Source organism: Pseudopodoces humilis, chromosome 6, assembly GCF_049639895.1.
Source record: "Pseudopodoces humilis isolate 2021_Gansu_Grassland_sample_001 chromosome 6, ASM4963989v1, whole genome shotgun sequence".
Lineage (NCBI taxonomy): Eukaryota > Metazoa > Chordata > Aves > Passeriformes > Paridae > Pseudopodoces > Pseudopodoces humilis.
Window position 1 is genome coordinate 1,824,898 of NC_142205.1, and position 26,992 is coordinate 1,851,889.

A 26,992-nucleotide genomic window follows, 5' to 3' on the forward strand; every position below is an offset into this window, starting at 1 on the left:
GGATTGGGAACTGGGAATGGGATTGGGAATTGGGATTGGGAACTGGGAACTGGGAATGGGAACTGGGAATGGGAATGGGAACTGGGAATGGGATTGGGAACTGGGAATGGGATTGGGAACTGGGAATTGGGATTGGGAACTGGGAATGGGATTGGGAACTGGGAATGGGGTTGGAAACTGGGAATTGGGATTGGGAACTGGGAATTGGGATTGGGAACTGGGAATGGGATTGGGAACTGGGAATGGGGTTGGAAACTGGGAATTGGGATTGGGAACTGGGAATTGGGATTGGGAACTGGGAATGGGAACTGGGAATGGGGCTGGGAACTGGGAATGGGATTGGGAATGGGGATGGGAACTGGGAATTGGGATTTGGGATCTGGGATTTTGGGATTTGGGATTGGGAATTGGATTGGGAATGGGGGATGGGATTGGGAATTGGGATTGGGAACTGGGAATGGGATTGGGAATGGGATTGGGAACTGGGAATTGGGAATGGGATTGGGGATTGGGAATGGGATTGGGAACTGGAATTGGGATTGGGGCTGGGAATGGGAACTGGGAATGGGATTGGGAACTGGGAATGGGGGATGGGATTGGGAATTGGGATTGGGAACTGGGAATGGGATTGGGAATGGGATTGGGAACTGGGAATGGGATTGGGAACTGGGAATTGGGATCAGGAATGGGATTGGGAACTGGGAATGGGATTGGGAATTGGAGCAGGATTGAGGATTGGGATTAGGATTTGGAATGGGATTAGGGATTGGGAATTGGAGCGGGAATTGGGATTGGGATTGGGAATGGGATGGGGTGGGAATGGGATTGGGAATGAGGATTAGGATTGGGGATTGGAATTGGGAACGGGAATTGGGATTGGGAGTGGGAACGGGACTGGGATGGGAATGGGGGATGGGATTGGGAATTGGGATTGGGAACTGGAGCAGGATTGAGGATTGGGAATTGGGATGGGATTGGGGCATAGGGAATGGGATTGGGAATGGGATTGGGAATGGGAATGGGATTGGGATTGGGAATGGGAATTGGGATTGGGAATTGGGATTGGGAATTGGGATTGGGAATTGGGATTGGGAATTGGGATTGGGAATGGGAATTGGGATTGGGATGGAGGAGCCGATCCCGGCGCCCACAGAGGCCCTTCGGGGACTCTTTTGGGATCCCGGGATGCCGCTCAGGGCCCGGAGCCCCCCGGTGTCCCCCCGGTGTCCCGGGCCCCGCTGTCCCCTCTGTCCCCCCCGGTGTCCCGGGCCCCTGTGTCCCCCCCGCTGTCCCCTCTGTCCCCCCCCGGTGTCTCGGGCCCCGCTGTCCCCTCTGTCCCCCTCTGTCCCCCCCCGTCCCCCCCGGTACCTCGGGCCGGGCCGGGCCGGTTCCGCTCCGCGCCCTCCGCCGCCACCGCCAGGCCCCGCCCCTCCCGCCGCGGCCACGCCCACACCTCCCATTGGTCAGCCCCGCCGCGCAGCCACGCCCCCCAGAGCATAAACCGCGTTGCTATTGCATGGTTCAGCTGTCAATCACGCCGTTAATCCCTCCCAGCGGGCGGCGTTCCTGATTGGCCGCCGCTGGCGGCTCTGATTGGCCGAGCGCACGCGTCACCCACGTGGGGCAGACGGGCAGCGCGAGGGGGCGCGGCCTCAGCGGAGTGGGCGTGGCCACGCGCGATGTAAATAACCCCAAACGCCACGGCGCCCCCGGCTGGAAGATGATTGACAGGCGCTTCGCCCAATGGGAAGCGGCGTCACAAACCGCTCGCCCAGCCGCCAGAGCGCGTTGCTAGAAGCGCGCTGATTGGTCCAATCGTGTAAACACAGCGCGGGGTGGTCACGTGGCTGGCGCGTGGCTTTGGCGGGGGGGGGGGGAGGGGAACCCAACCCGAATTTTGGGGGGCACCGAGCTGTGACCCCTCCCCCCCCTTATTGGGGACACCGTGAGAGATCCCGGGGATTCCAGGAGATCCCGGGGATCCCAGGAGATCCCGGGGATCCGATCCCGGCCATGCCCGAGGGAAGCGGCGCCTCCTCCGCGCCCCCACCCCAAATTTGGGGTCCCCGCTACCCCCCGAGCCTGGAGCCCCTGGGACGGTGAGTGCCACCCCCGATGTCCCCAAGTGTCACCTGCAGCTCCCGGGACGGTGCCACCTCCCCCGATGTCCCCAAGTGTCACCTCCCCGAATTCGGGACGGGTCAGGGCTTTCCCATAAAAAACAATCCCGGATTTTGGGGATTTGGGGATTTGGGATGGGGGGGACCCCAAAATCTCCCCCAAAGCCAACCCCAGACCCCGGTGGGATTTTGGGGACATTCCCAGTTTGGGGTGGGGACATTCCCAGTTTGGGATGGGGACATTCCCAGTTTGGGGTGAGGACATTCCCAGTGTCCCCAGTTTGGGATGGGGACATTCCCAGTGTCCCCAGTTTGGGGTGGGGACATTCCCAGTTTGGGGTGAGGACATTCCCAGTGTCCCCAGTTTGGGATGGGGACATTCCCAGTGTCCCCAGTTTGGGATGGGGACATTTCCCTGCAGAGCAAAGCGCGGCTGAGGGGACGAAGGGGGGGTGGATGGAGGGCGGTGTCCCCAAATTTGTCCCCAGGTCTGTCCCCAGGTTTGTCCCCAGGTCTGTCCCCAGGTCTGTCCCCAGGTCTGTCCCCAGGTCTGTCCCCAGGCCAGCAGGGGCCGGTGGCCCGAGGCTCCAGCCGGGACCGAATGTCCCCAGGAGGTGACAAGGGGCGGGAGGTGACAATCCCCGCTGCCACCTCGGGGACAAGCGGCTCCTTCTATGGCTGGGGACAGCGGGGTCACCAAAAATAGCGCGGAGGGGACAAGGGGGTGGCACCGGGGGTGGCACCGGGGGTGGCACGGCGGGATGTCACCAGGGTGTCACCACGGGATGTCCCAAATCCAGGTGGGGGCTGTGGGGTGGGAGGGGACAGCGCCACAAGGTCACCGAGGGCAGGGGATGTCACCGAGGGTCGGGGATGTCACCGAGGGCAGGGGATGTCACCGAGGGTCGGGGATGTCACCGAGGGCAGGGGATGTCACCAAGGCTGGCCGGGGATGTCACCGAGGCACGGGCAGGCAGCGGGCGGGGACAGGGAATGTCACACAGCGAGGGGTGGCAGCGCTCCCGGCATGGGGACAGTGACACCGGGCTGGCTGTGCCTGTCCCTGTCCCCAGCAGTGACACCGGGCTGGCTGTGCCTGTCCCTGTCCCCAGCAGTGACACCGGGCTGGCTGTGCCTGTGTCCCCTCTGTCCCCAGCAGTGACACCGGGCTGGCTGTGCCTGTCCTGTCCCCAGCAGTGACACCGGGCTGGCTGTGCCTGTGTCCCCTCTGTCCCCAGCAGTGACACCGGGCTGGCTGTGCCTGTCCCTGTCCCCAGCAGTGACACCGGGCTGGCTGTGCCTGTCCTGTCCCCAGCAGTGACACCGGGCTGGCTGTGCCTGTGTCCCCTCTGTCCCCAGCAGTGACACCGGGCTGGCTGTGCCTGTCCTGTCCCCAGCAGTGACACCGGGCTGGCTGTGCCTGTGTCCCCTCTGTCCCCAGCAGTGACACCGGGCTGGCTGTGCCTGTCCCTGTCCCCAGCAGTGACACCGGGCTGGCTGTGCCTGTCCCTGTCCCCAGCAGTGACACCGGGCTGGCTGTGCCTGTCCCTGTCCCCAGCAGTGACACCGGGCTGGCTGTGCCTGTCCCTGTCCCCAGCAGTGACACCGGGCTGGCTGTGCCTGTGTCCCCTCTGTCCCCAGCAGTGACACCGGGCTGGCTGTGCCTGTCCCTGTCCCCAGCAGTGACACCGGGCTGGCTGTGCCTGTCCTGTCCCCAGCAGTGACACCGGGCTGGCTGTGCCTGTGTCCCCTCTGTCCCCAGCAGTGACACCGGGCTGGCTGTGCCTGTCCCTGTCCCCAGCAGTGACACCGGGCTGGCTGTGCCTGTCCCTGTCCCCAGCAGTGACACCGGGCTGGCTGTGCCTGTGTCCCCTCTGTCCCCAGCAGTGACACCGGGCTGGCTGTGCCTGTGTCCCCTCTGTCCCCAGCAGTGACACCGGGCTGGCTGTGCCTGTCCTGTCCCCAGCAGTGACACCGGGCTGGCTGTGCCTGTCCTGTCCCCCGTGTCCCCTCTGTGTCCCCTCTGTGTCCCCTCTGTCCCCAGGCCGGGTGGCCCTGGCTGCTGTCACAGCTCGGGGACAGCGCTGAGAGCCGGGCGCCCCCGGGGCTGGCCCAGCAGTTAATGAGTTAATGAGTTAATGAGTTAATGAGCTCCGGAGTTAATGAGTCGAGTTAATGAGCTCAGGAGTTAATGAGTTAATGGCCCCGAGGCCACCGCGTGTCCCCAAGTGCCACCACCACCCCCCGGCGGCCGGGGCAGCTGGAAAAGCTTTTCCAGGAGGAGAATTCCCAAAATCCCACCTGAACCTCTCCTGGAGGAGCTGAGGCCGTTCCCTCTCATCCCAAAATCCCCAAAAATCCCAAATCCCAAAATTCCCAAATCCCAAAATCCTTCATTCCCAAATCCCCAAATCCCTCATTCCCAAATCCCCAAATCCCTCATCCCCAAATCCCAAAATCCCCAAATCCCAAAATTCCCAAAATCCCCAAATCCCCAAATCCCAAAATCCCCAAATCCCAAATCCCCAAATCCCTCATTCCCAAAATCCCAAAATCCCAAATCCCCAAATCCCTCATTCCCAAATCCCCAAATCCCTCATTCCCAAATCCCCAAATCCCTCATTCCCAAATCCCCAAATCCCTCATTCCCAAATCCCCAAATCCCTCATTCCCAAATCCCTCATTCCCAAATTCCCAAATCCCAAATCCCCAAATCCCAAAATTCCCAAATCCCCAAATCCCAAATCCCCAAATCCCAAAATTCCCAAATCCCTCATTCCCAAATCCCTCATTCCCAAATCCCCAAATCCCCAAATCCCAAAATCCCAAATCCCAAATCCCAAAATCCCTCATTCCCAAATCCCCAAATCCCTCATTCCCAAATCCCCAAATTCCAAAATCCCTCATTCCCAAATCCCAAATCCCCAAATCCCAAATCCCCAAATCCCAAATCCCCAAATCCCTCATTCCCAAATCCCAAAATCCCCAAATCCCCAAATCCCCAAATCCCTCATTCCCAAATCCCTCATTCCCAAATCCCTCATTCCCAAATCCCTCATTCCCAAATCCCTCATTCCCAAATCCCCAAATTCCCAAATCCCTCATTCCCAAATCCCAAAATCCCCAAATCCCAAATCCCCAAATCCCCAAATTCCCAAATCCCTCATTCCCAAATCCCTCATTCCCAAAATCCCCAAATCCCCAAATCCCCAAATCCCTCATTCCCAAATCCCCAAATCCCTCATTCCCAAATCCCCAAATCCCTCATTCCCAAATCCCTCATTCCCAAATCCCTCATTCCCAAATCCCAAATCCCCAAATCCCTCATTCCCAAATCCCTCATTCCCAAATCCCTCATTCCCAAATCCCTCATTCCTAAATCCCCAAATTGCCAAATCCCCAAATCCCTCATTCCCAAATCCCAAAATCCCAAAATTCCCAAATCCCAAAATCCCCAAATCCCTCATTCCCAAATCCCCAAATCCCTCATTCCCAAATCCCCAAATCCCTCATTCCCAAATCCCTCATTCCCAAATCCCTCATTCCCAAATCCCTAAATCCCTCATTCCCAAATCCCTCATTCCCAAATCCCTCATTCCCAAATCCCTCATTCCCAAATCCCTCATTCCCAAATCCCTCATTCCCAAATCCCCAAATCCCTCATTCCCAAATCCCTCATTCCCAAATCCCTCATTCCCAAATCCCTCATTCCCAAATCCCCAAATCCCTCATTCCCAAATCCCTCATTCCCAAATCCCTCATTCCCAAATCCCTCATTCCCAAATCCCCAAATCCCTCATTCCCAAATCCCTCATTCCCAAATCCCTCATTCCCAAATCCCTCATTCCCAAATCCCCAAATCCCTCATTCCCAAATCCCTCATTCCCAAATCCCTCATTCCCAAATCCCTCATTCCCAAATCCCTCATTCCCAAATCCCCAAATCCCTCATTCCCAAATCCCTCATTCCCAAATCCCTCATTCCCAAATCCCTCATTCCCAAATCCCTCATTCCCAAATCCCTCATTCCCAAATCCCCAAATCCCAAATCCCCAAATCCCTCATTCCCAAATCCCTCATTCCCAAATCCCTCATTCCCACTTTTCCCAGCTCCCTCAGCTTTTCCTGCTGCTCCAGATCCCCAAAATCCCCTCATTTTTTACTGAATCCCCAAAAATCTCCCCCAAAATCCTTTTTGGGACGGAGGATTTAGGGCAGAGCTGAACTCTCAGCTTTGGGATTTGATCGCATTTCCAGCTTTTTTTTTGGGGATTTTTGACCCCCCCATGACGAGGAAAAAAAAATTTGGGATCGCTCAGCATCCCTAAAAAAATCAGAATTCCTTGTGCTCATCCCTAAATTTAAATATTTCCCATTTCCAATTATTTAATATTTAACTTTAATTTATTTTTAATTTACAATTCCTTAAATTCTTGATTGAATTCTGAAAGCTGCTTCGGATTCGGGATGGATTTTCCATCCCGAATCTTTTCCGTCAGGAAAGGATCCTCAAGGCTGGAATTCAAACAGCCTCAATCCATGGAATTCCAGCTGGGAATTGGATGCAGGAATTTTGGGAATACCGAAGGATCATTTCTTGCTCTGCTTGGGTTTTTTTGGGGGGAAAATCCAACCCCACTTTTGCTTTTTAGCTCCAAAATCCCGGGAATTCCCAGGGAATTTTAGCTCAGAATTCCCCGGGAACGGCGTGGGATGAGATTTTTTGGGAATTTTAAGGGAATAACGTGGCAGCTTTAAAGGTTTAAAGCTTTTTAAAGCTTTTTTTTCCCCGTGGATTTTTGGATTCCAGGGGTGTTTTTTGTGGGAGAGGAGCCTGGATTCAGGAATTCTGCCTCGCTGTGTCCCGAGGGACGCGAATCCATTGGAAATTCCAGCTATTCCAAAGCAAATCCCACTGATTTTGGGTTGGGAATGACCTTAAATCCCAATAATTCCACCCTTATCCCGCTTTCCCAGGCTGCTCCAATTCCTTTCCAACCTCACCTTAAACATTCCAAGGATAATTCATCCCAAAAAATCATCACGGACAAACCCTCGGGGAGCCGGCGCCTCGTGCTTTTCCCTGCAATTACACTACGCACACAACTAATTACGTAATTAATAACGTTTCATTAATTGCAATAAATTATTAATATTTATGCTGCTTGTCCATAGAACCCAGAGCACATTAAAGAGGATATTTGGAATAAATCCAGCAGGGCTGGAGGAGCATTCCTGAAGCTCCCGGTGCTGTTGAGGTGCAAACCCCAAGCTGAGGCCGCTGTTGTTCTATTTAAGGCCAATTTTAACCCAAAACCACAACTCCCAACAGCCGGATCGCTTTGTTTTAGGGTCAAAACGCTGAATTGATGGATTTAAAGGCCTGAATAAAGATGAAATTAAGGCTTGGAGAGGAGGGGAATGGGAACAGCTCCCGCTCCCTCACGATTCCAGGGGCCGGCAGCAGGGCTGTGCTACACACAGCAGCCTCCAGGCACGGAAACCAAGCGACCACAAGGAGCAGAATTAATAATTAACAGCTTAACAGCCTGGGGGAGTCGTAGAAGTACCCACAGAAGAGTTAAAAATGGCAATAGCAGAATTAAGAGGCACATCCGAAGCGCGCGAACTCCAGCGCCGCTCTGAGGCGGCGCGCGCCGCCGCCGCGCTTTTATAGCAGGGCGGCTCCCAGCATGCCCCGCGGCAGGGGTCGGCTCCACCCCCCCCCTTCCTCCTTTGCACACGGCTCTGACCCCGCGCAGCCGCAGCGCGCCCTGCGTTCCGTGTCCCTCCGCCCGCCGCCCCCGGCGCTCCGCCCGCCGCTCCCGGGCCTCTCCCCGGTGATTTTAGGGGCTTCTTCCCGCTCCTCCCGCTTCGTCCCGGCGGCGGGGGACGCGGGGAGAGCGGCGGCTGCGCGCCGGTGGAGGTAGGAGGCGAGCGGCGGCCGCTTCCCCCCCCTTCTCCCCTCAGAGCGGTGGGGGTTGAGGGGGACGCGCGTAATGGCGGCTGTGAGGGGGGGGGGGGCGGCTGAGGGGCCCTCATGAGGAGCTTCGGGTTGTGGGTGTTTATTCCTTAATTTTTTTTATCCTATCTTATTTATTCTTTCTCTTTTAGTCCCTTTTATTATTAATTCTTTCTCCTTTTTTCTTCCGGCCCGCGGATAAAACCGCTCCGTAGCTACCGACCTGCAGCGCAGCCCCACAACGGATTTACCACATTTTATACCCGGCACTGATTGAAATGTGGATTTTAGAGATTTTTAATCTGGGCACGGATTGAAATGTGGATTTTTAGAGATTTTAATCTCGCCTTTAGGCGGTTTTTAAGCGTTTTGAAGGGAGGGAAACGCTGCCCCGCTCCTCTCTCTATTTGCTTGCACGTTAAGCAACACTCAAAGCTTTAAAGCTTTTCAATTAATAACTTCATCAAAGCTTTAAATGTTGAAATTCGATATTTTAACCTTAAAAAAACCCGAGGTTTGGCTGTTGAGAGTTGCGGGTTTGGCTTTAAATCGACCAAAATAAAGCGATAGAAACCTCAGGTTGGGTTTCTACCTCAGGACCTGGACGTGGCCTCAGGCACCTCCTCATGGTTCGGGGTTTAAAACGCGGCTTTTCCTTCTTTTTTTTTAACTTTAAAACGGGAATAATTGAGCAGAATTGGGTAAAATACCCCAAAAAATCCCATTTTTATTTCAAGCCAAGCGTTGTAGCTCTGTAGCATCGCGTGGTTTGCAGAACTTCTTCTTTTTGGGGGATTTAATCTTTTTTAAAACTCAATTCAAGCGTTGTTTTTTTGGGGTGTTTTTAGCGGTGTTTTAAACAAGAATTGCAATAATAAGTTGTTATTTTATTTTTTTCTTTAAAAATCTCTTTTTAGAGGGTTATTTATAAGAGGATTTCCATAAAACTTGTTGGGTTTTTTGACTCAGAACCCAAACCAAACCCTCCAAAAGCTCGCTCGAGCTCAGAATTGATGTTTAAATCTTGTCGGTTTGGGTTTTTTTTATCTTTTCTGTGGGAATCTTCCCTGGACGTGGAAAAATCCGGGAGTTTTGGAGAAGGTGGATCTGAGCTGAGCTCCTGATTTTCTTTGGGATGCTTTCCAAGGAAAAGGAATATCCTGAATTTTATTTTAAATTCGATTTCTCCCTCTGATTTCAATCTACCCCTGAGGGTGTGAGGATGGAAGGGACCAACCCAACTTCTCCTCCTCCAAATTTTGCCGAAATCCAGGATATTTATCCGAGGGTGGGGTTTTCCAAAGGCTTCCAAAACTTGGATTTTTTTCCCTCTTTTCCTTCCCCAGTTTGAAAATTTTGCTGCCAGACAAGGAACTGGTTTGGCTCCTTTCCCTTTTAATCTTTGAAGGTGAATAAAACCGATTTTCCTGTTTCCTTGCCATCGCTTACAAATCTTCTCCTTGGAATTTGGGCTTTTTTGGGGGAATTTTTCAGCGGGAATGTCAGTGATGGAGTCAGGGACCTGTTGCTGGTGTTTAAATGGATTTATCGAACTTGGAAAGTGGAATTTGAGGAAGCTCCCCGGTGTTAAAATTCCTGATTTTGGTCCTGCTTCGGGAATTCCTGCTTGAAAAGCTTGTCCTGATTTTTTTATTTTTTTCTGGATAGAAACTTCCTGCCTCAAAGGCAGAATTTTGGGAATATTTCAGTGGATTCCACAGCTGGTGTTGATGTTCTGCTCGGGTAGGGATGGAATTAACTTTTCCTGGGAGTTTTCTGTGGGATTTGGGAGCTGAGTTTGGCTTTCCCTGGGCTGGGAGTGGCCAAAGGGATATTCCATACCTGAAATCTCCTTTTCCATAGGAAAACTGGGATGGAGGAGTGGGAAGAAGGGGAATTTGGCTTCCAGGATTGCCCAGGGTGGGAGGAATAATTTCTCTTGGGTTTTGCCTCCCTTTTTTCCTCCACGGTTTTATCTCATCCCAGGAATTTTATTCTCTGAGTGTTTCCTTTCCCATCCCGGTCCTTTTTTTTTTTGGGATCTGCTTCCTTCAGGCTTTTCCAGTTCCAGCTCAACCTTTGCCCTTCTCTTTTTCCTGGGAAATCCCAAATTTCCAGGCCGGGATTTATCCTTTTCCCGTTATCCAGGTGCTCCAGGACCGTTCCCATTCCACCTTCTTCTTCCTCCTCATCCACCAGGAACATTCCCGGTGATCCTGGCTCTTGGAATTCCAAATCCAGCGATCCCAGTCGAGATCCTGCTGGATCTGGAGCTGGCAGCAGGAATGTGCTCAGGGAGGGTTTTGCTCTCACCTCGGAAATCCTGGGAATTTTGGCCCGAGCGGGTCAGGTGATCCTGCTGGAATGGCAGAACCTGGAATGCCGGAACTTGGAATGCCAGGCCACCTGGATCTGTTGGATTTGGGCCGTGCCGGAGGAGCCGGAGCATCCCGGGATGGAGGGATAATACGGACGGACACCGCGGAGAGCCCGGAAAAATCCAGGGGCTCCTGGTGGAGCCGGGATGTCCCCTCGAGGTGGGGTCGTGCCGGCAAGGGGAATTCCGGAGGTGACGATCCCAGAGATCCAGAGGGTGCTGAACTGCCCGGGAGCATCCAGAACCGCGGGAAAGAATTCCCAGATGCAGAAAAAGGGCTCGGAATGCCTCGCCCGAGTCCTGACCTTGATGAGAGAACATCTGGGATGAGGAATTTTCCAGAGGGAAGGACCCTGGCACCCTCTGGATGCCGTCGCGGTGTTGGGCAGCGCAGGGAGGAGGAGGAAAATCCAGGTCCTTTCCCAAAACATTCCAAGATTTTGCCGTTGAAGGAAAGAAAAGCTGGGAATCTCCAAAGGAGATCCGTGTGGATGCGGTCAGGTCTGGAAAAGCTCTTGGAAAAGCACAGCAGCTTCCCAGGCACGGCTTTGGTTCCAGGTTTATCCGCTCTGGAGTTAGCGCAGAGCCGGAAAATTCCATGTTATTTATAGGGACAAATCCGGAAATTCTCCCTTTGGAATTTCCTCTTGGATAACGGGAGAAACGCGCATCCGCCTCCTCCTGAGGTTCCTGGAGGGAAGGAGGCTCCAGAGGGAGCTCGTGGCTCTCCACAATTCCCTGACGGGGAGGGGGAGTTGGGATCCGATCCCAAGGAATAACGGGAAAAGGGGGAACGGCCTCAGCAGGAATTTCCTCATGGAAAAGGCGCTCAGGCCTTGGGAGCGCCCAGGGAGGTTGGGAATCCTCATCCCTGGAGGTGTCCAAGGAATTCCTGGATGTGGCTCTCGGTGCCGAGGTGGGAATCGGGCACGGATCGGAGCAGATGATTCCAAAGGTGTTTTCCAAGCGGAATAATCCCAGGATTTTGTGCTGTTGTGGGGGGCTTTTCCTTGCCCTTTTTCTCCGTGCAGGAATTCTTGTTCCGGGTGAGTTTAAATTCCAGAACTTCCCGTTTGTCCGTCGGCGTTGGGAAGCGGAAGGGAAAGCGAGGAAGGCGTCGTTCGGCTTCTGTGCTGAGCTCTGAAGTTCCCAAGGATCGGTTGGGAATGTTCCCCTGGAGAAGGGAAGAATCCAGGAAGAGCTCAGAGCCCTGGGAATGGCCATGGGATTCCAGAGGGGAGCTGAGATTTTGGGATGATTCAGAATTGGATCCCACTGAGCTCCAGGGACTGTTGCAAATCCCAAATCCTGAGCTGCCTTTATTGGGATTTGGGGAGAATCCAAGGAAAGTCACAGCACCTGGGAATGCTGAGACTGCCCCAAATCCCTGGGAGTGTCCAAGGCCAGGGCTTGGATCCAGCTGGGATAGGGGAAAGTCCCTGCCCATGGATGGGTTGGGAATGGGATGGGATTGAAGGTCCCTTCCCACCCAAACCATTCCAGGATTCTGGAGCCGAGCTGGGAATGTTCTCCTGGAGAAGGGCAAAATGCAGGGAATGCTGAGAGTCCCTGCAGGGGCTCCAGGAGAGCTGGAGAGGGACTGGGGCCAAGGGCTGCAGGGACAGGAGCCAGGGAATGGCTTCCACTGGGAAAGGGGAGATTGGGCTGGGATCTTGGCAAGGAATTCCTGCCTGGGCTGCAATTCCCAGATTTCCCATGGCTGCCCCTGGATCCCTGGCAATGCCCAAGGCCAGGCTGGACATTGAGGCTCGGATCCATCTGGGATTGGGGAAATATCCCTGATCTGGGGGTGGGATTGGATGGGATCCAAGGTCTTTTCCCACCCAAACCATTCCACGATCCCGGTGCCTGATTTCCGTCGGGCGTTCCCGGTCCCTGCCGTGCTCTCCCTGTCCCAGCAGCGGCGCTTCCCAAAAAAATCCAGCAGGAAGAGGAGGAAGGTGAAGCTCTCCCCGGACCGTTGTTTCCTCCATCTTGGCATTTCCTTCGGAGCGCTCCGGAGCTCCCGCGGCCCTTCCCAGAATCCTGGACCGGTTTGGGTGGGAAGGGACCTCCGATCCCATCCGATGTCACGCCGTGCCACGGATGGGAACGTTTTCCATAAACCAGCTCATTCCAGGTTTTTCCCAACCTGGATCCCATCCCTGAGGTGAGTGGTTATTCCCAGAGCTGCTCCCGGCTATCCCTGGGAGGTGCAGCGTTGGGAAATAACCCGGAGAGGTAAAAACTCATCCCGTGGGAATCGGGGGTTTTATTCCCATCCTTCGGAAGATTCCCGATCCGTGGAATTAAGGTTGGCGTTGATCCTTTTGTGGTTGGCTTTGGCAGCGTTCCAGGTGCTTCCCACAGGGATTCAGAGGGAATGTTTGTCCTCCGGAGCTGGGAATTCCAGAGGAACCGCGAACGGAAAGGCAGGAGGTGGCTCTGGGAATGTCGGTTTGGAAAACCTCCGGAACGAACTCGGCTTCGCGCGCAGCTCCCGTTGAAATCCGGTTTTGTTTATGGAGGGAGGAGGAATGTCGGGAGAGAGCTGGAATTTTGGGAATGCTGTCTGGTGGGAATCTGGTTATTGTTTGTTTGGAGAGGATTGATAGGATTCATGTTTTTCCTTGGGGGCCTGAGCAGTTTGTACAACCCCAAATCTCACACCCGGATGGGAACAAACTCCGGGAATTGTGTTGGAAAATCCTCCTCTCCCGCTCCTGTGTTTGGTCGTTCCCTGTAATTTTTGTTCCTTGAGCTGTGAACTTCTGCTCATGGAAGAAAATCCCACCCGGATTCAGCTCCCATCAGCCCGGGAAGCCAAACCCCGTGACGGCATCGGCGAGACGAGAACCTCGGGAATTCAGGAATTCAGCGCGGAGCCTCGGGAACGGCCGGGAAAACTGGAAAACCTCAAGAAGAATCCAGCTCCAGGAGACAACAGATGGACAATGGGGGAAATGAGGAATTCCCGGCTTTGGAGTTCTCCCGGTTTGGGCTGGGACGAGGTTGGGATTTGTGCCGTGTTTGGGGTTGGGAATGAGGACGGGAAGCGCTGATGTCGTGGCCGCAGATTTGTCCTCGTCCTAAATCGGAATTTTCCGGTGTCCCCGCTCCGTCCCCGAGGAGCCGCACGAGGACTCGGATTTTTCCCGGTCTCCATCTCGGACGGGGCTCGGAGCAGCCTGGGATAACGGGAGGTGGGGAATGGGACGGGCTCTGAGGTCCCTTCCAGCCCCAAGCCCTGTGGGATTCTCTCTCCAGAGCTCTGAGTTCCCTTTTCCCCCCTTCCCTGGATTTGTACCTTCATTTCCCACCTCCCAGCACCCAAAATCTCTGATTTCACCCAAAATCTCGCTGATTTCACCCAAAATCTCACTGATTTTACCCAAAATCTCTGATTTCACCCAAAATCTCGCTGATTTCACCCAAAATCTCGCTGATTTCGCCCAAAATCTCGCTGATTTCACCCAAAATCTCGCTGATTTCACCCAAAATCTCGCTGATTTCACCCAAAATCTCGCTGATTTCACCCAAAATCTCGCTGATTTTACCCAAAATCTCTGATTTCACCCAAAATCTCGCTGATTTCACCCAAAATCTCACTGATTTCACCCAAAATCTCGCTGATTTCACCCAAAATCTCTGATTTCACCCAAAATCTCGCTGATTTCACCCAAAATCTCTGATTTCACCCAAAATCTCGCTGATTTCACCCAAAATCTCGCTGATTTCACCCAAAATCTCGCTGATTTTACCCAAAACCTCCATGATTTCACCCAAAATCTCGCTGATTTCACCCAAAATCTCCGTGATTTCACCCAAAATCTCCATGATTTCACCCAAAATCTCGCTGATTTCACCCAAAATCTCCGTGATTTCACCCAAAATCTCCGTGATTTCACCCAAAATCTCGCTGATTTCACCCAAAATCTCCGTGATTTCACCCAAAATCTCGCTGATTTCACCCAAAATCTCGCTGATTTCACCCAAAATCTCGCTGATTTCACCCAAAATCTCGCTGATTTCACCCAAAATCTCGCTGATTTCACCCAAAATCTCGCTGATTTCACCCGGAATTTCGCTGATTTCACCCAAAATCTCACTGATTTCACCCAAAATCTCGCTGATTTCACCCAAAATCTCGCTGATTTCACCCAAAATCTCGCTGATTTCACCCAAAATCTCACTGATTTCACCCAAAATCTCGCTGATTTCACCCAAAATCTCGCTGATTTCACCCAAAATCTCGCTGATTTCACCCAAAATTTTGCTGATTTCACCCAAAATTTCGCTGATTTCACCCAGAATCTCGCTGATTTCACCCAGAATCTCGCTGATTTCACCCAGAATCTCGCTGATTTCACCCAAACCGAGCCCCGTTTCACCACGGAGCTGTTTCATGTAGAGATTTTTTTCTTCCTCCTGTACAATTTTTCCTCCTCTCTCTTTCAAACCCTTCCCATTTCCGCTCCGGGAGAGATCGGCTGTTTCCCACCCGCAGAATTCCAGCCTCGTCCCACCCTGTGGATTCTTGCAAGGTTTGCTCTTCACCCACGGGAGTTTCCTCCTGGAAACGGCTCCGGCCTCGGCTCGGCTCCTCCCGGTTGGAACTGGTTGGAGTTCTCCACCTAAAACAATTCCAACTCATCCCTCCATCGTCACCCTTCAGACGGGGGGAGGGATTCCACGCTTTGCCTTCCCGCTCCTAAAATCGTTATTAATTGTAATTCAACCCAAATCTGTTGTCACAAAAAATCCAAACTCCAGGTTTGAAGCGATGCCGTCGCGTGCCATCCATTAAGCTCGTTAACCACCCGTTTAATTAACCCTTTATAATTTAAACCTTTTGAAACGGCGAAACGCCGACGTTTTTTCCCCCCCCGCTGATATTTTTCGGAGGGGCGCGAACCCCGCTTCCCGTAACTCGCGTTGCTTTTCCTCCCCGTCCTAGCAGCCGAGCCGTGAGCAGAGATACCAAAAACAAACCAAAAAAAAATGACCCATCTAATCCTTGTCTTTTAACTTGCAGCTTTGTGTTGTTCTTGGAAAGTTTGGCACCACTTGTGAATTCCCTGAACCTTGGCCTTGCCGGCCCCTTTGTGTCGGGCCCTCCTCCTCCTCCTCCTTTTCAGCTTGCCCAAATTCAGACCCACGTGGCTCTCCGGCGCGGCGGGCGGGCACCTCCCCACGCTGGCGTCCGCCGGGCATTGCTGAAAGACGCAATGTTTAACCCCAGAGGAACCTTGCCCCCGAGGCCCAGAGGACCCAACCCGGCGGGCGCCAAAACGCCACCGGCGGCTTTCGGGGCCGCGGGCGCCGCGGGGCCGCCCAGGAAAGCGGCGCCCGCCACGCCCCAAGGAGCGCCCCAAAGATTCTCGGGGCAGGAGGCGCTGCAGTGGACGGGCTCGCAGAGGATCAACGTCCGCGTCACGCTGCACAGGGCCGACCCCAGGAAAGTCAAGGAGAAGAGCGGCCTGCACCCGGAGCAGAAGGGAGATCCGCGCGCCAACCGCTGGGACGGCGGCCCCTGCCCCGCCGGGCCCAAAGCGCCCGGCCCGGTGCCGGTTCTGGAGCAGAATTCCAACCCGCAGAACCGCTACACGCCCGAGAGCGCCTCCAGCATTTTAGCGAGTTTCGGGCTGTCCAACGAAGACCTGGAAGAGCTGAGCCGCTATCCCGACGATCAGCTGACCCCCGAGAACATGCCGAGGATCCTGCGGGAGATCCGAATCCGGAAGATGGGCCACGCCGTGCCCGTCCTGCACGCTGCGAGCCGCGGGGAGGAGCCGGTGGGCGAGAGCGGCGGCGCCGTCAAGGGCAAAGTGATCGACTACGGCCACGCCAGCAAGTACGGCTACACCGAGGACCCGCTGGAGATCCGCACCTACAACCCCGAGGCGCTGCCCGAGGAACCGCCGGAAGCGCCCGTCTACAACGCCGACGGCTCGAGCGCGGAGAACCGCGAGGAATTCCAGCGGGAGCAGAGCGTGCCGGTGGCCGTCCCGCCGCCCAACGTGCCGTGCGGCCCCGCCTTCCCGGCCGAAGAGCTCGTCAAGCTGCCGGCGTTTCCCGGCGATTCCTCGCCCGCTCCGCCGTTTTTCCCGGCCGAGCCGCCGGCCAAGGTGCCGGTGCTGTGCGGCGCCGCTCCCGCCGCGCTGCCGGCGCCCAAGCCGGGGCCGCAGCCGCCGATGCCGCCGGTGCTGCCGCCCATGCTGCCGGCGCTGCTGCCCACGCCGCTGCCGCAGCCCATGCTGCCGCCGGGGATGCCGCCGCTGGTCCAGCCGCCCGTGTCCCAGCACGTGTTGCCGCCTTTGACGCCTCCGCCCTTCTCGGCCGGGCTCTTGGCCGCCATCAGCCAACACGAGCAGAAACAACGCGACACCGGCGCCGCGCACGCCGGGCCCGGCGCCGCCCACGCCGCGTCCTCGGCGGGACACAAACCCTTCCACAAATCCTTCCAGCTGCCGGCAGAGGAGCCCATCAAATCCCCGTTCGGGGTGGTGAAGGCGTCCTGGCTGCCCGTGTTCCCGAATTCCCAGAAGAACAAACGCCTGCCCACCCCGTCCATGATGAACGACTACTATGCCACGTCGCCGCGAATATTCCCACATTTGTGTTCTCTGTGTAACCTTGAATGCACTCATATGAAGGTGAGTGGCTTTCCCAGATTATTCCCAACTTTTTTTTTTCCTGCCTGCCGCCGGTTGTTTTTCCCCGCGGGAATTCCGTGGATTAGGATGCCGAGCGCTTTTGGGATCGGCGCTAGAAAAGATTGTAACGGCGTTGCGTTGTGCATTTCAGAGTCGATTGAAAATGTTGATTTTGGTTTTAATTATTATTAATTTTTTTATAATATCGGAACCGTTTCTGATTTTGCAGCGGGTTTTTTAATTAATTAATTGAATTGATTTTCGTTAATTAATTTTTTGTGTGCGTGGGCGGGGGACTGCAATCGTTTCTCGGGGTGAGTGAAATATTTGTGTGTTCATTCCTCCCCTTCCTCCTCCTCCTCCAAACTCTGCCTGAAAACAAAACGAGATTTAAAACCCAAAATTTTCACCTTCCAAACCCGGCACGACGCCGGACATTCCAGAGAATATTCCAGAGGGAAAACGCGTCCCGTTCTTCCCGCCGGGCTCCCGGCCTCGGAGGAAATCACGGTTTGAGCTCGGAAAGGAAAAATAAAGGGAGAAAATGGTGGATATTGGGAGATAAAAAAAATATTTTGGATGTTTTCCCGGAAAATCCAGAGGTTTGAGCCGTCAAAAAAGACGGGAGAAGGTGCAATAATAATAATAATAATAAAAAAAAATAGCTGGGATAATTTATTAATAATTATTGAATGTGTTTGAGCTGCAAAGTGTGGAGAGAGGCTGGTGGGGAGGGATTTTTTGGAATTTGGTAAAATCTTGGAGATTTTTAGGATTCTTTTTGTGCCTGGAATGAAAAATCTGATGGAAAACGGGAACGGTTTTGTTAGGGAAAAGCAACCAGAAATTCCCAAAGCCTTTTTGTCGGGGAAATGGGAAAGGAGAGGATGATTCCCAATAAAAAATGGGATAAATGGAGCAGGGAGACACAAGTGGGGGAGGTTTTACCAAAGGAAAAAGGAATTTGGGAAAAGGGAATGAATTTAAATGGGAAAATTCCGGGAATTTAAGAGGGAAAATCCGTTGGTGAATCGGTTCTGGCTGAGGTTTTTGGGGTGGATGAAAAGTTGGGAGATCTTTTCCTGGTGGGATGGGATGGGATGAATTCCCAGAAATCCTGATCCGACTGTAGCTTCCCAAATCTGCTTCGGGCCGGAATCGCTTCCTTTGGGAAGCATTTGGGGTTTGTCTCCCGGGCACACGATCCAGAAGAATTTGGGAATTTTTATCCCTAAAATAACGATGAAGAAACGACCGGCTGGAATATCCAGGAATTCCTGAGCTCCGAGACTTCCTCTCAATCCCAGCTCCGGAGTTTGAAATCCTTTGGAATCCGCTGGGTTTTGGGGTGGTTGGAGACGAGCCGGACGTTCAAGGTTTGTCTTCCCAATTATTCCTGGATGGCAACTCGGGGTTGGAAGAGCCACCAGATCCGGCGATTCCCGGGGATTCCCGGCGATTCCCGGCGATTCCCGGCGATTCCCGAGGACTCGAGACATTTGATTTGACCCTGGATTTGGGGTGGTGGCACTGGAATTGTCACCGCTCCGTGTCCGGGTGGCGGCGGCCGCGCCGGGATCGGGATCGGCGCCGTTCCGACGTCTCCGTCGGCGACGAGGACGCCGGGATCGCACCGGGAGGGATTTTCCTGGAGAGGTTGGATCATCCCAACCGGGAATTCCTGGAGCAGGACAATCCCAGCCCGGATCCGAGATGGGAAAAGCAGCTCTGGGAGAAGGACTTGAGGTGTCGTGGTGGAGAAGCTCCAAATATCCCGGAGAGATCCGCGGGAAAAGTGGGAATTCTGCCCTCCTGGGGAGCTGCCTCCGGTTTTGGAGCAACATCAGGAGGATGTGGAGCAAATCCAGAGGTTCTGGAGCTGCTCCAGGGTTGGAGCTGGGAATGTTCTCCTGGAGAAGGGGAAAATCCAAGGAAACGTCAGAATTCCTTAAAGGGGCTCCAGGAGAGCTGGAGAGGGATTTGAGGGCTGGAGGGACAGGAGCCAGGGAAAAATGGGGAAAATTGGGATTGGGGTGGGATTTTGGGATGGAATTCCAGCCTGGGAGGGTGGGGAGGGGCTGGGATGGAATTCCCAGATTTGCTGTGGATCCCTGGGAATGCCCAAGGCTGGGTTGGGATGGATTTGGATCCAGCTGGGATTGGGGTGGGAATAAGATGGGATTTAAGCTCTTTTCCAATCCAAAGCATTCCATGATTCCGGGATAACGGGAACCGACATCGGATGAAGATTCCCAACGAGGAAAACCTTCCCAATCCAACGCCGGAAACAAAATTCCAACGGCGGATTCCGAGGTCGGGCCGTCGGCGCCGAGCTCTTTTCCCACGGATCCTTTTAATCCATTCCCCGCGGGAAGAGAAGATCCAAACATCATCCCTCCATCTTGGCCAAAATTCCTGGATTTTCTGGAATTCCTGGAAAAGCTGAATTTCCCCTGGAAAAAAAACAAAAAAAAACTGGATTTAATTTTTCATAGATTCGTTCCGTTTTAAGGTGGATTTTTTTAAATTTTTTTTGCTTCAAAAGCCACAGATTTTGGTGTTTCCCACTCGTATCCGTGGGAATTTTTTTTATGGAAAAAGGATCGTTTGAAACTTTGAATAGTGGGAATTTTGGGAAAAATTTGTGGGAATTTATGGAAATTTGATGTTGGGGAAGCAAAGGAATTTGATTTGGCCAGGTTTTTATCTCAGGCAGAAAAGGACAAGGTGAGAGGTTGGATTCGGAATTTTGAGGGATTTTCCAGCCTCAGGAATTCCGGGAATGTTCCCGTGGGATCCTCAGGGTTGGCTGTGAGGAGGTGAGGCCACACCAAAGTGGATTTTTGGGAATTAAAATCAGAATTTGAGGCAAAAATCCACGCTCGGGCCGAGTATTCTCAAAAATCTTCGTGTCCTGGATGGTTTTTTTAGGGAAAAATTCCCGATTTTGCTGCGGGATTGGCGGGGTCCGACCCCGCCGCCGTTGCCTTTCAATTCTAACTTCCCAAATCCTGAAAATTTCCGAGGATTTTATGGATTTCTGCTCGGAATCGCGTCCCGAAGCGGGATTTGTGGGATTCCTCCCTCTCCGGACGCCTCCCGTTCCGGATGAAGCGGATTTCCCGGGATAACAACGATTCCTTCATCCTCAATCCCATCCCCTTTGGAATGAAGTGGATTTGAACCGTTCCCAGCACAAGGAATGGGATTTATCCGTATTTTTATCCCTTTTTATTCCCAAAAATCCCTTCGAAGTCGTGAGCGACGCCTCCTCGGACCTGGAATCTGCAAAATCCTTGGAATTTTTCTGTTTTCCGTGAAGATTTACCCTCGGAATTCCTTCGTTGGAATTGCTCCGTCGTCTTCCTCTTCCAGGATTTCTCGGTGCTGATCCGTGAAGGAGAGGGATGGAATTAGGGAAGGGTGGGAATATGGAGGAGTTTGGATGGAATTTTGGGATCATCTTTAAATTCTCTTCCATTCCATGAGAATTCCGTGGGCGAAATATTCCCGAAGAATTGAAACGAGCGGGAATGAGGAAAATCCATAAATCCAGAGGGTTTTGGTTGGTGAGGACTCGGCAAAGAGGAGAAGATTCCCAAAAAATCTTGGATCCCTCCTTGGCACCGTGGGATTGGAATTCTAAATTCCCTTTTCATTCCCAAGTTTTCCTTGAGAAAAAGTTTTGGTTTCTCCCGGTTAAATGGAAGCCTGGAAAAATCTGGATCCTTGGGAATAGGATTGTTTAGGCCTGGAATTAGGGAAAAACCCGCTTGGAATGTTGAAATTGCCGCTTTATCCGGGAATTATTCCATCATCCCGACTTTTCCCATCCTTTATTTTCCCGATTATCCCGGATTTTATCGGATTTTGTGCCGTAAGAGCAGCCGGGAGTGAATTTTTTTTCCCGAGGATATTTAATAATTCTCACGGCTGATGTTCCGCCTTGAAGAATTCCAGAGTTTTCCAAGGAATATCCCTTCTCCGTAAAAAACCGCCTCGTTTTTTTCCCAGTTCCCTGTCGATATTCCCAATAAACCCCGAATTTAGGGATTTTTTTTTTTTTAGGGAATTAAATCCCATTTTTCTCGGATTTTTAAATGCTAAACGAGCCTGGAAAAACACCCCAGCTTGGGTGAATTAATTGATTAATTAATTGATTTAATTCACGGATTGAATCTAATTAATTGCTTTAATTAATTGATTTAATTGAGGTTTCTGTAGCGGTGTGAATCAGCTTTTCATCTCTTGCCCAAATTCCATGGAAATGGGACTTTTCCGAGGGAAAACTGGGCTGGAAGGAGAAGGAAGCGGCGGCTCCCGAGGGATCGGGCCCATCCCGGCGTTTTCCGCGCTGATCCGGCTTTTCCCGGTGTTTTTTCTTCCTCCTCAGGATTGGATCCTGCACCAGAACAACCCCGCCCACCTCGAGAGCTGCCGCAGGCTGCGCCAACAGTAAGGGATCCAATCCCTGGGGATCCACTGGGAATCTGCTGGGAATCCATTAGGAATCCATTAGGAATCCATTGGGAATCCATTGGGAATCCATTGGGAATTGGGAGTCCACTGGGAATCCATTGGGAATTGGGAGACCACTGGGAATCCATTGGGAAGCCGCTGGGGATCCGCTGGGGATCTGTTGAGAACCTGCTGGGAATCCATTGGGAATTGGGAATCTGCTGGGAATCCATTGGGAATATGCTGGGGGTCCATCGTGAATCCGCTGGGAATACATTGGGAATCCCTTGAGAATTTGGGATCTGCTGGGAATCCTTTGGGAATCCGTTTGGAATCCATTGGAAATCCATTGGGAATCCATTGGGGACTGGGGATCTGCTGAGAACCTGCTGGGAATCCCTTGGGAATCTGCTGGAAATCCATTGGGAATCCCCTGGGAATCTCTTGGGAATTGGAAATCTGTTGGGAATCCATTGGAAATCCCCCATTGGAAATCCCCCGGGAATCTGCTGGGAATTGGGAATCCTCTGGGAATCCATTTGGGATCCATTGGGAATCCTTTGGGAATTGGAAATCCATTTGGAATCTGCTGGGAATTGGGAGTCCACTGGGAACCCATTGGGAATCTACTGTGGATCCATTGGGAACCCATTGGGAACCCATTGGGAACCCATTGGGAATTGGGAATCCGCTGGGAATGCGTTTGGAATCTGTTGGGAATTGGAAATCCATTTGGAATCTGCTGGGAATTGGGAGTCCACTGGGAACCCATTGGGAATCTACTGTGGATCCATTGGGAACCCATTGGGAATCCATTGGGAATCCATTGGGAATTGGAAATCCATTTGGAATCCATTGAGAACCCGCTGGGAATCCGCTGGGAGTCCATTGGGAATCTGCCAGGAATCCATTGGGAATCTGGTGGGAATTGGGAATCTGTTGGAAATCCATTTGGAATCCATTGGGAATCCCCTGGGAACCCACTGGGAATTGGAAATCCGTTGGGAATCCATTTGGAATCTCCTGGGAAATTGGAGTCCACTGGGAACCCACTGGGAATCCATTGGGAATTGGGAATCTGTTGGAAATCCGTTGGGAATGATGGGAATCCGCTGGGAATCCTGGAATGCCGGGGAGGGACCTTAAATCCCACCAATTCCCACCCCATCCATGGGCAGGAACAGCTCCCACCATCCCAATGGATCCAAATCCATCCCAACCCGGCCTTGGGCATTCCCAGGGATCCACAGGAAATCTGGGAATTCCTTCCTAGGATCCCAGCCCAATCTCCCCTTTCCCAGTGGAAGCCATTCCCTGGCTCCTGTCCCTGCAGCCCTTTCCCAAATTCCAGCTCTCCTGGAGCTCCTTTAGGGACTCTGAGGATTCCCTGGATTTTTCCCTTTTCCAGGGGAACATTCCCATCTTTCCAAAATCCTGGAATTCTTTAATAAAAACCTCCAATCCCATCCAGGAATTCCCATCCAGCCTCACCTCAGAGACCCAAAAATCAACGTTTGGCGCTTTGGGAATCCCACGTGGGAATATTGAACGGGAAAAATCCTGGCTTTTTTGGGAATTTTGCCTTTTCCTCTGAGGTTTTTCTGTTGTTGTTTGCAGATATCCCGAGTGGAATCCCGAGGCTCACTCCTCCAGCAGGTACCGCGCCCTTTCCTTCCTTCCCCTCATTCCCAGCCAGGAATTCCTCACAGGAAACAATTCCCAGATTTTTATCCATTATTTTCCCCCATTTATTTTCCCATTTTTTCCATTTATTTTCCATTTTTCCCCATTTTTTTTCTCTTTTCTTTTTCCCATTTATTTCCCTTTGTTCTCCATTATTCTCCATTTTTTTCCATTTTTTTCCATTTTTTCCTGGTTTTCCCCATTTTACCATTTATTTTCCCCATTTTTCCCTCTTTTTTCCCCATTTTTTCCCATTTTTCCCATTTTTTCCTTTTTTATTTTTTTATTTTTTTTCCTTTTTTTCTCCCTTTTTTCCCCTTTTTTCCCTTTTTATCCATTTTTTCCCATATATTTTCAAATTTCATCGTTTTTTCCTGTTTTTTTCCCATTTTTTTCCATTTTTTCCACTCTTTTCCCAATATTTCCCAGTTTTCCCAGGTTTTTTCCTTTTTTTCCCTTTTTTATCCATATTTTCCCATTTCTTTTCCAGTTTCTTCCATTTTTCCCTGTTTTTTCCCATTTTTCCCCATATTTTTCCATTCCATCCTCACCTTGCACATTCCAAGGATAATTCATCCCAAGAATCAACCCTGACAAATCCTTGGGAATCGGCGCCTCTTGCTTTTCCCTGAAATTTTTGGAGTTGTCAGGAATTCCTTCCCGAACTTTCTCTTTTCCTGGTGGGAACAATTCCAGAATCCCAAACCCCGCTCGGCTCCCCCGGAACTCAAACAACTCCAAACTATTCCTGAATTGTTCCCTTCTCCAATCCCACTGTTCCTGCTTTTCCCGAGGAATCCTGAGCTTTTCCCTCAGCAACCCTGAGTTTCCCCTCAGGAATCCCAAGTTTCCCCTCACAATCCCAAATTTCCCCTCAGCAATCCCAACTTTCCCTCAGCAATCCCAATTTTCCCTCAGGAATCCCAGGTTTTCCCAAGGGAGGAATCCTGAGTTTTCCCTCACAAATCCCAAGTTTTCCTCTCAGGAATCCCGAATTTTCCCAGCAATCCCAAATTTTCCCTCAGCAATCCCAAGTTTTCCCAAGGCATCCCGAGTTTTCCCTCAGGAATCCCAAATTTCCCCTCAGGAATCCCGAGTTTTCCCAAGAAATCCCAAGTTTTCCCCTCAGCAATCCCGAGTTTTCCCTCAGAATCCCAATTTCCCCTCAGGAATCTCGAGTTTTCCCTCACAATCCCGAGTTTTCCCTCACGAATCCTGAGTTTCCCTCAGCAATCCCAAGTTTTCCCTCAGAATCCCAGGTTTCCCTCAGCAATCCCAAGTTTCCCTCAGCAATCCCAAGTTTTCCCTCAGAATCCCAGGTTTCCCTCAGCAATCCCAAGTTTCCCTCAGCAATCCCAAGTTTTCCCTCAGGAATCCCGAGTTTTCCCTCACAATCCCGAGTTTTCCCTCACAATCCCGAGTTTCCCCTCACAATCCCAAGTTTCCCCTCACAATCCCAAATTTCCCCTCACAATCCCAAGTTTTCCCTCAGCAATCCCGAGTTTTCCCTCACAATCCCAAGTTTTCCCTCAGCAATCCAAATTTTCCCTCAGCAATCCAAATTTTCCCTCAGCAATCCCAATTTTCCCTCAGCAATCCCGAGTTTTCCCTCAGGAATCCCGAGTTTTCCCTCACGAATCCTGAGTTTCCCTCAGCAATCCCGAGTTTTCCCTCAGCAATCCCGAGTTTTCCCTCAGCAATCCCGAGTTTTCCCTCAGCAATCCCGAGTTTTCCCTCAGCAATCCCGAGTTTTCCCTCAGGAATCCCGAGTTTTCCCTCAGGAATCCCGAGTTTTCCCTCACAATCCCGAGTTTTCCCTCAGGAATCCCAAGTTTCCCTCAGCAATCCCAATTTTCCCTCAGCAATCCCAAGTTTCCCCTCACAATCCCAAATTTCCCCTCGGCAATCCCAAGTTTCCCCTCAGGAATCCCTCAGGAATCCCAAGTTTCCCCTCAGCAATCCCGAGTTTCCCCTCAGCAATCCCAAGTTTCCCTCAGCAATCCCAAGTTTCCCCTCACAATCCCAAGTTTCCCCTCACAATCCCAAGTTTCCCCTCAGCAATCCCAAGTTTCCCCTCAGCAATCCCGAGTTTCCCTCAGCAATCCCGAGTTTCCCCTCGGCAATCCCAAGTTTCCCCTCAGGAATCCCTCAGGAATCCCAAGTTTCCCCTCACAATCCCAAGTTTCCCCTCAGCAATCCCAAATTTCCCCTCAGCAATCCCGAGTTTTCCCTCAGCAATCCCAAATTTCCCTCAGCAATCCCGAGTTTCCCTCAGCAATCCCAAGTTTCCCTCAGCAATCCCGAGTTTCCCTCAGCAATCCCAATTTTCCCTCAGCAATCCCAAGTTTCCCCTCAGGAATCCCTCAGGAATCCCAAGTTTCCCTCAGCAATCCCGAGTTTCCCTCAGCAATCCCAAGTTTCCCCTCAGCAATCCCAATTTTCCCTCAGCAATCCCAAGTTTCCCCTCAGCAATCCCAAGTTTCCCCTCAGCAATCCCAAGTTTCCCCTCAGCAATCCCAAGTTTCCCCTCAGCAATCCCGAGTTTTCCCAAGGGAGGAATCCCAAGTTTTCCCCTCAGGAATCCCGGGTTTCCCCTCAGCAATCCCAAGTTTTCCCTCAGGAATCCCTCACGAATCCCGAGTTTTCCCCTCAGCAATCCCTCACAAATCCCGAGTTTCCCCTCAGCAATCCCTCACGAATCCCAAGTTTCCCTCAGCAATCCCAAGTTTCCCCTCACAATCCCAAATTTCCCCTCGGCAATCCCAAGTTTCCCCTCAGGAATCCCTCAGCAATCCCAAGTTTCCCCTCAGCAATCCCAAGTTTCCCCTCAGCAATCCCAAGTTTTCCCTCAGCAATCCCAATTTCCCCTCAGCAATCCCAAGTTTCCCCTCAGGAATCCCTCAGCAATCCCAAGTTTTCCCTCAGGAATCCCTCAGCAATCCCAAGTTTCCCCTCAGCAATCCCAAGTTTCCCCTCAGGAATCCCTCAGCAATCCCAAGTTTCCCCTCAGGAATCCCTCAGCAATCCCAAGTTTTCCCTCAGGAATCCCTCACGAATCCCGAGTTTCCCCTCACAAATCCCGAGTTTCCCCTCACGAATCCCGAGTTTCCCCTCACGAATCCCGAGTTTCCCCTCACGAATCCCGAGTTTCCCCTCACGAATCCCGAGTTTCCCCTCACGAATCCCGAGTTTCCCCTCACGAATCCCGAGTTTCCCCTCACGAATCCCGAGTTTCCCCTCACGAATCCCGAGTTTCCCCTCCCAATCCCGATTTCCCGGTGTCTCCGTATGCCAGGAATGCCGACCGGAAGGAGAACCGCACTCCCAAGCACCGCTCCAGCTCCTGCAGCCCCGATCGGCGCCGTTCCCGCGCCGGCAGCTCCGGCTATTCCCGCTTTTCCGGCGGTTCCTGCTCCGCCCCGCGCCGTTACCGCTCCCGATCCCGAAGTCCCGGCAGATTCCGGAGGCCGCGGAGCCGGAGCCCTCGGCACATCCGGAGGATCAGCCCCCGGCACCGATCCCGGTCCCCTCAGCGTTCCCGGAATCCGCTGAGATCCAGCCCCAGACCGCGGAGATCTCCCAGCTCCGAGCGCTCTTCCCGCCGTTCCAGCCGCTCCGAAGGTGATTGCCGTCCCGAATCGGAATTTTGGGAATAACCGACGGAATTCCCAAATTATTTATCGCCTTTTCCTCCGTATTCCATCGTTATTTTTTAATTAATTTTTAATTGATTAATT

At 52.5% G+C, this 26,992-nt stretch overlaps 2 protein-coding genes across 7 annotated transcripts in view; one reads left to right on the forward strand and one right to left on the reverse strand.

Moving 5' to 3' along the window:
* The window catches only part of PAIP2B (poly(A) binding protein interacting protein 2B), a 21,116-nt gene extending 19,684 nt beyond the window's left edge, over positions 1 to 1,432 (reverse strand). Inside the window, exon 1 of the mRNA XM_088056185.1 lies at positions 1,369 to 1,432. The gene's annotated coding sequence lies outside the window, so the exon portion shown is untranslated. The remainder of the gene's footprint in view (positions 1 to 1,368) is intronic.
* A 506-nt stretch (positions 1,433 to 1,938) lies between these two features.
* Positions 1,939 to 26,992, forward strand: part of ZNF638 (zinc finger protein 638) — a 76,350-nt gene continuing 51,296 nt past the window's right edge. For 3 of the 6 annotated variants that reach the window (XM_088056156.1, XM_088056158.1, XM_088056157.1), the window contains exons 1-5: positions 1,940 to 2,099; positions 15,494 to 17,114; positions 21,508 to 21,569; positions 23,190 to 23,228; positions 26,551 to 26,876. In XM_088056156.1, the coding sequence (XP_087912282.1) occupies positions 2,014 to 2,099; positions 15,494 to 17,114; positions 21,508 to 21,569; positions 23,190 to 23,228; positions 26,551 to 26,876 (2,134 nt within the window). In that variant the 5' untranslated portion in view covers positions 1,940 to 2,013. Of the gene's footprint in view, positions 2,100 to 7,899; positions 8,046 to 15,493; positions 17,115 to 21,507; positions 21,570 to 23,189; positions 23,229 to 26,550; positions 26,877 to 26,992 lie in introns of those variants that run through there. The other 3 variants (XM_088056160.1, XM_088056155.1, XM_088056159.1) reach the window with 3 other exon arrangements.